Source organism: Eumetopias jubatus, unplaced genomic scaffold, assembly GCF_037043125.1.
Source record: "Eumetopias jubatus isolate StellerSeaLion01/CBP00866 unplaced genomic scaffold, mEumJub1_p1.0 scaffold_16, whole genome shotgun sequence".
NCBI lineage: Eukaryota > Metazoa > Chordata > Mammalia > Carnivora > Otariidae > Eumetopias > Eumetopias jubatus.
The window spans coordinates 17,371,107-17,383,932 of record NW_028274822.1 but is presented as its reverse complement, the minus strand read 5'-3'; the positions used below and the strand labels follow the sequence as shown (position 1 = coordinate 17,383,932).

The 12,826-nt window shown below is 47.0% G+C and overlaps 1 protein-coding gene across 5 annotated transcripts in view; it reads left to right on the top strand.

The window, feature by feature from the left end:
- Window positions 1-12,826, top strand: part of NEDD4L (NEDD4 like E3 ubiquitin protein ligase) — a 331,454-nt gene that overhangs the window by 306,195 nt on the left and 12,433 nt on the right. For all 5 annotated transcript variants that reach the window (XM_028102915.2, XM_028102916.2, XM_088019632.1 and 2 more), the window contains 4 exons: window positions 58-128; window positions 1,799-1,894; window positions 9,090-9,163; window positions 11,608-11,668. In XM_028102915.2, coding sequence (XP_027958716.1) covers window positions 58-128; window positions 1,799-1,894; window positions 9,090-9,163; window positions 11,608-11,668 — 302 coding nt within the window. The remainder of the gene's footprint in view (window positions 1-57; window positions 129-1,798; window positions 1,895-9,089; window positions 9,164-11,607; window positions 11,669-12,826) is intronic.

Sequence of the window (12,826 nt, the reverse complement as noted above, 5' to 3'; positions counted from 1 at the left end):
TATTTCAGCAGTATCACAGCTTTGAGAACTAACCCATATTTTTCCTCCCTCTCTCAGGTTTCTTCATTAGACCGTTTTACAAAATGATGTTGGGAAAGCAGATAACTCTGAATGACATGGAATCTGTGGTGAGTAAATATCACTCCCCTGGGCATCATGGGCCCCTGTGCCTCGCAGAGGGGTAGCTGAGATCCTGTTGTAGTTGCAGTGAGTTTTGTGGGTGTTGTCATTCAGTATGAACAACAGGGAACATTGACTTGTTCACGAAGTTAATTGAGCTCCCTAAATTCTAATAAGTAAATCGTTGTTCACATTTCCTAGAATCGTGCTGCTCGAGGTGGGTAGACTCCAGCCTCAGCCACCTCACTTCCCTGGAACTGATTTGACCAAACTCAATCCAAGGGTCATCTGGGGGTCTCACTGCAGCTCTTACTTTCCTTCAAAAACCGCTGATCTGAATGTTCAGAGATTCATCAGCTATCCATCTGTTTTCTAATCTCAAAACATGGAAGGAGCTCAGGCCAAAACGTAGCTAAAGGGAAGAGCACTTCCAGATACGGAAGTGACCGGTTCGGTGCCGGGGTCGGGATGAACCCAGTCAGAAAAGGATGCTAGAAGACACTCTGAAACATGATTTGGGCTTTCCCATTGTAGTCAACTTACCCGTTTTATCTAGGCTGACCATTTTAGGGTCCAAAGGATTTTCTATAAAAACAAAAGTGACACTCTTCTCGTAACGTACCTGCTGCTTCTGGTTTTCTGCTACTTTACCCATCCCCCCACCAGCCCGCTCCAGCCGAGCGTGGGGGTGTTTGCCCGAGTGCCAGCGCGCTCACAGGGCCATCAGGAAGCTCTTTGTCCACTTGGGGTATTACAACTCTGCTTTCATGTCCTGTCACTTGATGAGAAAGCACGTGCATCCCCTTGGCCTCGCTGTGGTGTCAGTGGTGTCTCTTAGGTAGTTGGGCATTTGAGCCGTATTCGCCTCGTTTACCAGCGTTCGTCAGTGCTCTGCTCATCACCTCTGTGAAGGAAGAGGGTGACGCCCACCGTGCACATGAATCCACTCAACTGGTTTTCCCGTGGGCAAGTTGCTACACAGAACCCCAGTAGCAGCCTCAAAGCTTCCACCTTTAACTTACGTTTCTATTATAATAGAATGAGGGAGCTGGGAACATAAAAATTTCTTCTAAATCTAAACTTTATACCACCTGTTGACGGCTGGTGCACGCATTCTCTTCTGCCTTCCCAGAGCCTGTGCAGTGTGTCCCCAGTGGTGGAGCCCCTGGGCCTTGCCCCAGAGAGAGGAGCCCAGGCCCCTGTGGCTTGTGTTCTGGCTTTGACACCAGCGCAGCCTTCCTGTTTGCTTACAGGACTTGCAGAGAGCAATAAAAGCACAGGAAGGGGGTATAAAATCATTGGTATTTAAGTAGAACATTTTCTGTCTTTCCTGTTTTCCTCTGGTATTTTCACCCTTAAAAAGATCGGAAGTATACTGATTTCTCCATGGTCAACCTGATGTTCCTTCTGCCAATCCAGAGCAGGTTGTTTCCTCTACCCTTTACGGAGGACAGGATTCACGTCCAGTCCCCTCCTGACTACCACAACGTTTTTTTGGTTTGATTTGTATTTTAAATCACAGGGGAAGAGTAGGTTTGGAGCAGAGCAAGAAGCCTATTAGTGACTAGTAATCCTTGAGCATTCTGAAGGGAATTGCGTTAGAAGGACTTAATGACTTGGAGAAGTCAAATGAGTTTATATTTGGGGAGGAAGACTTAATTCTCTATCATTTCTATAGGATAGTGAATATTACAACTCTTTGAAATGGATCTTGGAAAATGATCCTACTGAACTGGACCTCATGTTCTGTATCGATGAAGAAAACTTTGGACAGGTACGTGTGGGCCTCCCCGGGACTCCCTCTTTGACTTCACAGTCTTTGCTTCTTCACAGAAGGGCTGTATGACAGGACTCCCCTGGACAATTAAAATCACTTCTGAGAGCTTCAGGTGTTAATTAGCATCTCATTACATGGGTACCTCCTTGTCCTGCCAGGAAGCTAACTTCTTCCTCTCTTCCGGCCAAGTTAGAGATTCTAAGGCCTCTGGGGTGTGAAGCCCATCTCCTTCTCACTTAAAGCAAATCGGAATGTGAGTGTTTAGGCCTTGGTTTTAGAATTTAAGTACTTCAAAAAATCATGTGTTTAAGTAGTGGTTTTAAGTACATGACCAGGAGAGGTGATGTTTGGCGGGGCCTTTAAGGGTTCTGTGGTCATGATGAAAGTTGTCTTGTGGGGCTCAGCAGGCTCGGATTTTTCTAGCATTCCCTTCTTGCTTTGCACACACACTGTCATTAGGCTGAATTCATCGTAAAGATCGATGTCAAAGATAAAGTGGCCTGCTGGGAATTCTCATCACCGTCCTAAAGTTCCATAGGGTGTGTTTGTCTTAAACCCGAAACCTTCTATTCATTTGTCCCTGGTGATCACGGTGCTTTTTGGGAGGTCTGTTGACAGTATTTATCCAGCCCTGGTACCTGTCCTTTCACAAAAGCCCAGACACGGTTCCCATGTCCCAGAGCAAATCTGCATGACCTTGAAATGAATGAGACCATGGAGCCCATATGAAGGGTTGCCATATGGAAAAGGAAACTGATCTTCCTTGTTGCTTCAGAGGTGGTTAAAAGTGTACTCTGCTGTCAGAAATGCCTGTCACTTTACATTGTGGCGCTCAGTTGTGTAGGTGAAGCTAGGAAATCAGGTGCCTGCCCTCTTGGGTTCACTGTCTTAGAAAGCAAACACAAACATGCAGTTTGTCTACTTAAAAATTCTTGGTTGACCCTTCTGTGACCTTCAGGATAAATTGAAACTTTTTTTTTTTTTTTTAAGCATAGCTTATGACCTGGCCCTGCCCACCTTCAGCCTGATCTTTTGACCCCCCTCCACTTGGTCACCTTGACAACCGTCGCGTACCTATAACCTTGTCTGCAGAGACACTTCCGGGCGAGCTCCCTGTCTGTGCAGCGCCCTCCGCGTTCCTGCACCGTGTCATCCCCTCTCCCAAAACTCTTCTCAGGCTGTCCCCCAGTCATTACAGACCCACTGTCCGCTATGAGCCGACCTCAGTCGCCTTGGTCTTCCTGGCGCTCAGCGGCCGCGGAGACCTGCTGAATGCTTATCGGGCAAATGAATGGCACCAACCTAGTTGTGTTTTTTTTTAAACTGTTAATTTGTTGTAAGTAACAGAAGCTCTGAGTGTGAGAAAACAAAATAATTCAATGACTTCGTTTTTTAAGCTGGACCTATTTAAGGGTGCTGCCAGTTGTCCAAGGGTAACACATGGATAATCATCCTGGAACTCTGTCTTCCTTTCATTTCTAACACATGGAGGAAGGAGTAGAAATAAGGAACCAAGGAAGACTTAAAATTGATCTTGTGTGTTGACTGCACAAAACAAAACAAAACAAAAAAACCCTTTATATCCACTCACATAGAAAACCATATGACTGACTTACCACGGTTCAGAAGACGTGAGCAAGACAGAGCTGGAAGCGGATGTGCTGGGGAAGCCTCCTTAGTGACAGTTAAATGGAACTGTTTCTGCCTAATAAATGACACCCAAACACATGATGTTTGGATTTTTAAGTAGACTTCTAATAAAAGTTCTGATTAAAAGATCTAATAAAAGATCATTATAGTTCATATCAGTTATTCATTAAAAACAATTCTCAGCCCTCCTCATTTGATGCTGTAGGTTCTTCTGACATTTGGATTGAACTGGGTGGAGTAATGCAGTAACAAAACAGACTCACAGGAGGAGTAATAAGAATGATTAGGTGCCCTCTTTGTTAAATTACCGCTTCCCTTTTTAGAGAGCTGACCTGATTAACAGGGAACTAGTGTTATCTCCTTTGCATTCTGGGAAGAAGTTGAGAGAGAATTAAGCAGCCACATAGTGATCACATCTCCCATTTCCAGTCCCTCCCCAAGCCTTGTTCATTTTAACCCCCAAATACTTATCAAATCTGTCTGTTCTCCCTTCCCAACTCCTCCAACACCCAAGTCTAAGCTACCATCCTGTCTCATAGACTCCTAGCTGGGCTTTTATATCCACCTTGTTCTCCTTTAATGGCAGACTGGTCTTTTCAGGACTTAAAAATCATCATCTCTCTGCCAGAAACATTGATAAGATAAAGATCCAGATCATCGATTGGCCCCATGAGGTCCCGCATGGCCTTGCCCCATCTGTTCTGTCTCCAGATGCATTTTTTGCATCACAGAGCTGCCCCTTGTGCTCTCTGGGCCTGGTCTCATTGGACTTCCTGAACACACCAGTTCCTTCTTGCCTCAGGACCTTTGCTCATGCCATTCCATCTCTTGGGAACATACTGCCTCCCACCTGCTGTTCAGACAATCCCTTTCTCAAAAGGAAACCGACCTTGACCCCAGGCCATAATACTTCGCAGAGTGCGTCCATGTCTCCCTGTGGCATATAGCATGGATGACTGTGCATTTACTGCTATGATTAGGTGCGGGGCATTAAGCACAGGCTGGTGGCGGCAGTACTGGGTATGCGTCTTGCTGGCCACCGTGCCCTCACCTGCACAGCACCTGGGAGTGGGGAGCGGTGGAACCAGCGTGGGTGTCCACTGATGTCCCCGCCTCTCCCCTCCTCCAGCCCTCTGCACAGCTGTTGACCGCGTTGCCTTTTACTTGAACCCAAGAGGAAGCGCATGCCTCCCTTGGGCCAGAACATAGTCATTTCTTCAATGGCGTGAAGGCACCACACACATGGACCGTAGGTGCAGCCGGCCTTCCAAGGGGCTATTAGCTAGCAGGGTTTTTTTGTTTTTGTTTTTTGTTTTTGTTTTTGTTTTTCATTCCGCAACTGGAAACATCAAGCCGTGAAGTTGGGTGGTAGCTGTCATTTCAAGGAAAGAAACTCAGGCTGTGGTCATTATTGTGCAGTGTTTTCTTTCTGGTTGGTGAGAATTTGGAGCCGCAGGTTTCTGGGGCCTCCTGTGAATGTCTCGGATGAACAGATTTCAGCATGTGAACAGTCGTCCTTTGCCGAGCAGCAAGAATAAAAGTGTGCACTGGGGCGCACGTGCGCACCCACACCCACAGGAGCAGGTTCTCTTTCAGAGCTGTAATAAGTAGAGATTCTTTATTGCCGGTTCAGCAACTTCGCATCTGATCGGGTTGTTTTGAAGACTAGAAGTGTGGACTCTTACGAGCCTGGGCAGCAACCTGCAGGAAAATTCTTCAGGACCAGGCATAAGTTAGGTGAAGGCATACATTCTGAACTGGGGTGACATCACCCCCAAGGGGGTAAAAACTAGTTCTTGGAGAACAAAAAAGTCTGAGCTATTCACGGTGGCTTGTGGCGCTCCCAAAAGGCCACAGGATGTGCCTCGGGATTAGGATAGATCTGTTTATGAAGATTTAATGGGAAGAAAGGGGAGGGGCAGGGGAGGGGGTCTGAAAGGGCTCTTAAGGGGCAACAATGAAAAAAAAGGCCGAGAAACTACATAGGGGAAGAAAATGAGTAAAAGGCAGAAACTGGATCTAGGAGGAAAGGTGAGCAACAGACAGGGCGCAAGATCCTGGCCAAAGCTGGGAAGAACCAGACCAAGAGCCTAATGTGGGGGTGGCTCCAGGTGGGCAGGGCGGGGCAGAGGCTCGGGCTCCTCAAAGACCAGGTCAGGGAGCTAGCCAGATGACACCTGTAGGAAACGTGAAGAAGGTAGAAGGGCGGTTGACTCAGATGCCTTGGCCCCGTGGCTCGCTTTCCTGTCTGCCTGGACCCTGAGGCTCATCCCGCAGGGTTCGTGGGGCACATGTCCTGTCAGCAGGTGGGTGTTCGCCCAGCAGTGAGCAGCGTGCCCAAGCATGGGGCCCCAGGCAGGCGAACCTGGCTCTGCCCAAGTCCCACTCAACTCAATAGGATCCACAGTTTCTCAGCAGACTTCTCGGACATTCGACGTAAGGCATCGTTGAACGATCTGGGGGATGTGTGTGAATCCAGAGCTTTAACCTGCCAAGGAAGAGGGTCTAGATGTATGAGTCCCATCTCCTCGGAGGTTCCTCTGATCTAACATACAGTCTTTATGAAGAGGGGTAACTTTGTACTCAGGCCAGTAGACTTAGAATAGGGATTTTTCCAGAAGCACATACGGAGCGCCTCCTGTGTGCAGGTGCCATGTTAGTGTTGTTCATCCCGGGTCCTTGAGTTCAGACACAAGACAATGATGACACTGGCCCAGATGCAGGTGTTCACACAGAGGAAGTATGTATTCAGGTTGGTGGGGAGACGGTGGGGTGGGAGGAAGCCACTCTCCACTTCTGCTGAGTCTCCCTCTCGGCGAGGAAATGGGGGCAGTGGCACCTGCCTCGTGGGGACCGGTCCGTGATTTCCCCTGTGACGAGCCTAACCGTGCACCCGGACCACAGGAAGCGGGCTGTGCCTGGCCCTTGGCAGCCAGTTGAAAACGTGGGATTGGAAGAGCCCCCACTGCTTCCCACTCAGGTGTTGTCGGTGAGGAGCCCAAGCAGGAGAGAACTGGACTGAACTGAGAGACACGGATGGTCAGGCTCTGGGAGCAAGAGCTGGAAACCAGCCTTCTCTGCCTGCTCGTGAGCCCCCAGCACCGCCTCCCCGAGGGACCCGCAGTCAGTCACCCACAGAACCAGACGGCTGCCCACAGACTGACTCTTGCTTAACCTGCTGCCGTAACACAGACAGCATGGTCCCTTTTTTCCTTCAAAAACGATGGTATTTGCTTATCTGATTACAAAATACTAGTAAGTAATAAACATAAAGCCAGTACAACAAAAATCATCCATAGCTCCTACTGCCTAGAGAAAATTCACGATTAAAATTTTGATTTCTGTCTTCCAGAATTATTCTTTGTGATCACATGCAAACAAGATTTTTTATTTTTACAGAATGAACTCGTACGATACATACACTTCTAACTTAATACATCCCAGCTGCCTTTCCATGGCAGGAAGTGTCGAGGTCATCTATTTTAAATGGCTACACTGAATTCCATGTCTTAGACCGGATCTTTCCTAACCATGTCCCATTGCTAGGCATGCAGGCTAGTTTGTGGTTTTGCTATATAGGCAGCATGATGATTATAATCTTGGAATGTACATTTTGTTGATCTAGCCAGTTTCCCTTGGTACAAATTCTAGAAGAGAAGGTACTATGACAAGGGATGCTGTGCACATTGAAATTTGATGCCTCTTGCCAAATTACCTTCCCAAAAGGTTGAAGCTGTTCGACCCCCTGCCAACAGCGTAGGGAAGAATGGTTTCTCTGCAGTCAGTGCGGGCTGCCGCCTCTTTTTCACTGGGTGTTGGGTTTTGGAGGCACCAGAGGTGTTTTTCTCCTTGCCCCTCCCCACGCTCTCTCTCTGAGGTCAATCTTCTCATTCCAGAGCTCTCTGGAAATTGCAGCTCCTGGAAAAAATTCTTAGTGTTGCTGAACTGTGCTGAAGACCTCTCAGTACCGAGAACTGGGCTTGGATTTATTAACTTGTTTGATGTGGATCTGACGGAGAAACTCCCATTACTGAAAGGGAACAGCAGCACGATCATCTTTGGGGGAGAAAAGGAAAAACCATGAGGAGCTTATTTAAAAATGCAGCAGTATTAATGAATACGGTCGGTTCTATTCTAAGAAACGTCGCCACCTCACACATTAAGCATAAGTGTCCACCATCGTTGAGGATTGCCAAGGCCCCTTGAGGCCGGGCAGGCAGTCGCAGGGAGAGCCAGGCAGATGGGAGGACAGCCACGGAGAAGGGGGAAACAGGAAGGAGGGGCTCGAAGAAAACTTAAGAATACGGTAACATTGAAACCCACATCGCAGACGGTAAAGAGTTGCAGTGACATCGTAGAGCGTGGAGTTCAGTCATGGGGTGGAAACACCAGCTCCCTCCCTGAATAAGAGGAAGAGGAGAAAGAAGGAAATGTAAAAGGATTAGATGACCAGCGTGCTTTGACTGAAAACCCCGAACTGGAGCAGCGATCCCGCACATAATCGGGAGACCGTTGGGAGGCGGACAGGGGCTGCGCGTCTGGGTCACAGAGGCTCCGTCTGTCCTGGGCAGGTGAGGCATCGCTGACCGTGGACCCCTGCCCGAGCAGCAGATTTCATCGCCGCTCCAAATCTCTTCTCCCTCATGATGGATGTGACCCACAGACTTACTCTGGAAAACCCTCACTCTCTGAAATAGCCAGTTCTGCATAGAAAAGAGGAAAGGGATCCCAGCAGAACATTGATGTGGCTGTCTTTGAATAGGAGACTTGTGGGTGGTAATTTTTCTATTAAAATTTCTATGAGAGTAAACTTTATTATTATTATTATTTTTTTAAGTCTCTCCATCCCTTGCTTTCTGCTAGTTATTGCTTTCTACGGCATGATGTTGAGTTAGGGCTGGCCAGAGGCACAGAACAAGGCCATGCTGGCGTTCAGCAGCTTTGCTCTTACAGTGCTGGGTGGCCCTGCGGGAGGGAGCTGGTCCAGGCAGTAAGCAAGGAGGTGTCCGGATGCACATAGAAAGCCAGGGTTCTCAGAACAGCAGGTAAATCCATCCCTCAGCCTTGCTTCTTAAGCTGCCCTTTTTTTTTTTTCTTTAAAAGTCCCTATGTTTCCCCTTTTTGAAAGAAATTCCATGCGTCTTTTTTTATGACTATAAAATCTGATTTTCGGAAAACGCATTAAAATTTGGATCTTGGTAGTCTTGATGAGCGTACCCTGTCTTTTCTGTTACACGTAATTAAGTTCCTGATAAATGAGTAGGTGACAAAATAGTGTTCTTCTCCATTGTTTGTAATGTATGAAGAATAATTAAAACTCATAAATAACCTCAAAATAATTCACCTTTGATAACCTCTTTAAATGTGTAACATCTCAAAAGTTTAAAAGCCTCGTTAGATATTCTCTTACACTCAGAGCCCATCTGCTGGAAAGTCTTTCTGAATGAATGTTGCTTATCTTGTTTAGTGAAAGACATTAGTACCCGCTAATGTGCACAGTAACTTCATGATGGTGATTGTTGTGTTATCTTTGCAATTACAGACCTATCAAGTGGATCTGAAGCCCAATGGGTCAGAAATAATGGTGACAAATGAAAACAAGAGGGAATATATTGAGTACGTATACACAGATTTACAACCTTTTATTAAATTGAACAAGCTGGTTGATGTCCCTTTCGAAAACAGCTCGTGCCTGTTGTGGACACACTTTCAGTAATACGAGTTCCTTTCTGGCTTGGGCTAATAGGAAGTCAAACTATAAGATGGGAAGTTGGGCCTTGTATCATGACTTCAGTGAGCTGCCTTATGAGGGAGTCATAAAAGGAGAAAAAAGTGTACGGTATTGAGTAATATGGCGGACATGCTTTTGGAGGATGTGATGTGTAGTCTAAAATTGAGATTTGCAGTGTTGGAACATAGTGTCAACAACCAGTGGGGTATGGTGATGGGTATTAAAGAGGGCACATTCTGCATGGAGCACTGGGTGTTATGCACAAACAATGAATGAATCATGGAACACTACATCAAAAACTAATGATGTAATATATGGTGATTAACATAACAATAAAAAATTTTTAAAAATAATAAATTTAAAAAAAAAACAACCAGTGGAGTAAAATAAGGAACAACCAGAAATAAAATATTTCCTCTCTCTCGTGACTTCTCTTCCATAATGAAAATGTAAGAAAATTGTTAAAATGGTTAAGAAAATCCACATATGCAAACACAGTGAATTATTTCTGATATTTACAATTTTCTTAACCCAATCTTAGCCTCGGTGGTGGAACAAAATGTTTAGTCCTTTGGAAATCCAACTGTTAAGCAATCCTAGGGCATTTATGCTAGCCAGAAGGCCTTTGTCTGTCGGGCACATTACACGATTTCCTCTTTGGTGTGTATATGCGCTTCAAGCACACAAGTCTGGGATCTCCCTCTCTAGCCCCAGTGCAGGGATGGGGTTGGCACAGTGGTGTTTGGTGCCCGGGTCCCAGTGTCTGCATTCAACAAATTGGTTCCCTCCTCCCTGCTCAACATAATTGGTCAGAAGACTTGAATTTGAAGAATTGGCCTAGAGTCTTGGCATCTTTTAGTGTCCTCTACAAAGAAAAACCCATCCTTCCTAATTAGGGAGAAATGGAGAGTGTTGGAGCCTCTACCTAGAGACTCTGACAAAGCATGCATAGCAGACTTGCCCTCTCCCCGCCCATCCTCACAAGTTAAAAGCTTGCTGTGCTTAAAAAACAAAACAAAACAAACAAAAAAAACCCACCTAGAAATAAGATACTACAGTTCTTACCTGTTCACATTAATTGGCACACTTGTTCTGAATTTGGACAATCTCAGCAGGTTGGACGCCACCTCGGCAGATGCCATGGTCTTCATTTTGAAAGTATAGGCTTTGAATGGATTTTTAAATCCTGAGGGGGATTAGGGTCTGAAGTCTGAGTGTTTGGACATTTGATACATGTGGTATATCATCCTTTGCCGTTAATTCTTTTAGGTTTCAAGTTTGCTGGGGGGTGGGCTTGGACAGAGTTGCAGGTGGCTTCACTGGAAAAGAAGGGAGGGTGAAAATCTCCACCCGATCCCCCGGCACACGGGTGCCCCTGGGGTGCAAGAAGGCTCTGGGGCTGATGGTTGAGCAGTGCGGTGAAGCCTTAGGCGGCTGAGCAGGGCATGTGCAGAGGGGCTGGGCCTGGAGGGCCGTTGCCATGGTGGCACCTCGCAGGGAGAGCCCTTTATGGAGGGCTTCGTGCTATTTCGCGACAAAATGCTTTAGCTGGAGTCCAGCATGGATTCACCTAGCATTAGATTCTGCTGTGCCCTAAACATCGTCACAGAGAAAATGGTTTCTGTTAAAGAGGTCTTATCATTAATTCTCCAAATTTTGGTATTAAAGGATTAGCATAAATCATTTTGCTGGTAAGTTATGTGTCATTGAAAACAGTATACTGGACGCTAGAGTGAAATGTATCACAAAATGTTGTACTAGATACTCCTTTTAAAAATATATGTACATGTTTAGGGGCACCTGGGTGGCTCAGTCAGTTGGGCGTCTGCCTTCGGCTCAGGTCATGATCTCAGGGTCCCTGGAATCGAGTCCCATGTCCCGCTTCTCTTTCTCCCTCTGCCTCTCCCCTCTGCTTGTTCTCTCTCTCAAATACCTAAATGAAATCTTCAAAAAAGGAGGAAAAAAAACCTATGTACATGTTGCAGAGGTCGGTGTGTATATGCATGAGTTTGCGTGTGCATGCATGCATGATGCACCTGTATGTTCGCACTCCACGACCGTTTTTTTCTCTCTCTGTCCGGGTAGTCCTATCGGTAGGCAACTTTGCTAAACTAAGACTTGATTAGAGGGGAATAAATTATCTCTGGGTTTAGGTTTCCCAGCTACTCCTGAAAGCATTACTGAATCAAGCGTGCCACGGTTCTACACCCTCCCTGTTCGCCACGGCGGGGGTTCCTCTGCTCTCCCCTCCCCGGGTGAGAAGGTGTGAGGAAGCAAATGGGGCTCGCGGTGACGAGGGTGGTTCACTACTCTTCCGTTTCTCCCGCAGCTTGGTCATCCAGTGGAGGTTTGTGAACAGGGTCCAGAAGCAAATGAATGCCTTCTTGGAGGTAAGTTGTGCGCCCTCAGTCCTGGGTTGAGAGAGGAGGGCTCTGGTCCTGGGGGTGGGGGCGCTGGTGGCCCGGAGCAGTCAGCCACCCTTTCTTTCATCTCATGTTCTCTTGCTCTGGTTCTCCTTGAATCCTTCGCAGACTCCACTTCCACACAGGTGCATGCAAAACACATTGTCTTCGGCTGGGTTTTTGTCTTAACACCGACCTGTTGTGCCAACTTCTTCCTCTTGGAGGGTGAAGCAGCCACTCCTCAGATCCAAATATTTAATGTCAGCGACGCTCCCAGGCCCCTAGCAGAGGGTGGCGGGATTCCTCATTTTATAGAGGGTTCAGTTTGGGGGCACCTGGATGACTCAGTTAAGCGTCTGCCTTCGGCTTAGGTCATGATCTCAGGGTCCTGGGATCGAGCCCCATGTCGGGCTCCCTGCTCAGCTGGGAGTCTGCTTCTCCCTCTGCCCCTCTCCCTGCTCATTTTCTTTCTCTGAAATAAATAAGTAAAATCTTCTTTAAGAAATGGTTCACTCTAACCAAAAGTGAAACTCCTTTTTAAGTCTTGATTAACAGGTTTAGTTATGTAAAGAGAAGGTAGGAACAAGCCCCAAGTGCACATTATAAATTCCCACTTAACCAATGCAGAGTTCTCACTGGGCAACACTCTCCTCAGCTTGCCCCAGCTCAGTCACCTGCGGTAAAGCCCCAAGCCCAGCAGAACACTCAAAAAATTCAGGGACTTGGGGCATAAAATGTGAGTTAGACCTACAGGAGGACAGCAGGTTTCATACTTCATTTACATAAGAAACCCAGGAGGCTTGGTCCTGGCCCCGCCCCAGGTGATCCCACATTCAGAAACCAGACACCTGCGAGGCCCCGCGGCATGGAGCGGCATGGAGCATCTCACCGGAGCAGTCCGGTGGTCAGTGTTAACGCGGGAACTAGAGCGGGGTCTCTGCGTCCCTCTCTCCTCCCCGGGATCACACCATCTCCTTAGGTAGTCCATCTCTGTGCCTTCAGTACCTTATTTTTAAATATATTCTCTTGCACATTCGTGGCTCATGCGTTCTAGGACATACTGACTCACAGCTATGTCATAAAAGGCTTTTGGAATTTGCCTGCCTACAGTAACCCATATTTTCAAAGGGCTTCTGAAATTGCTCA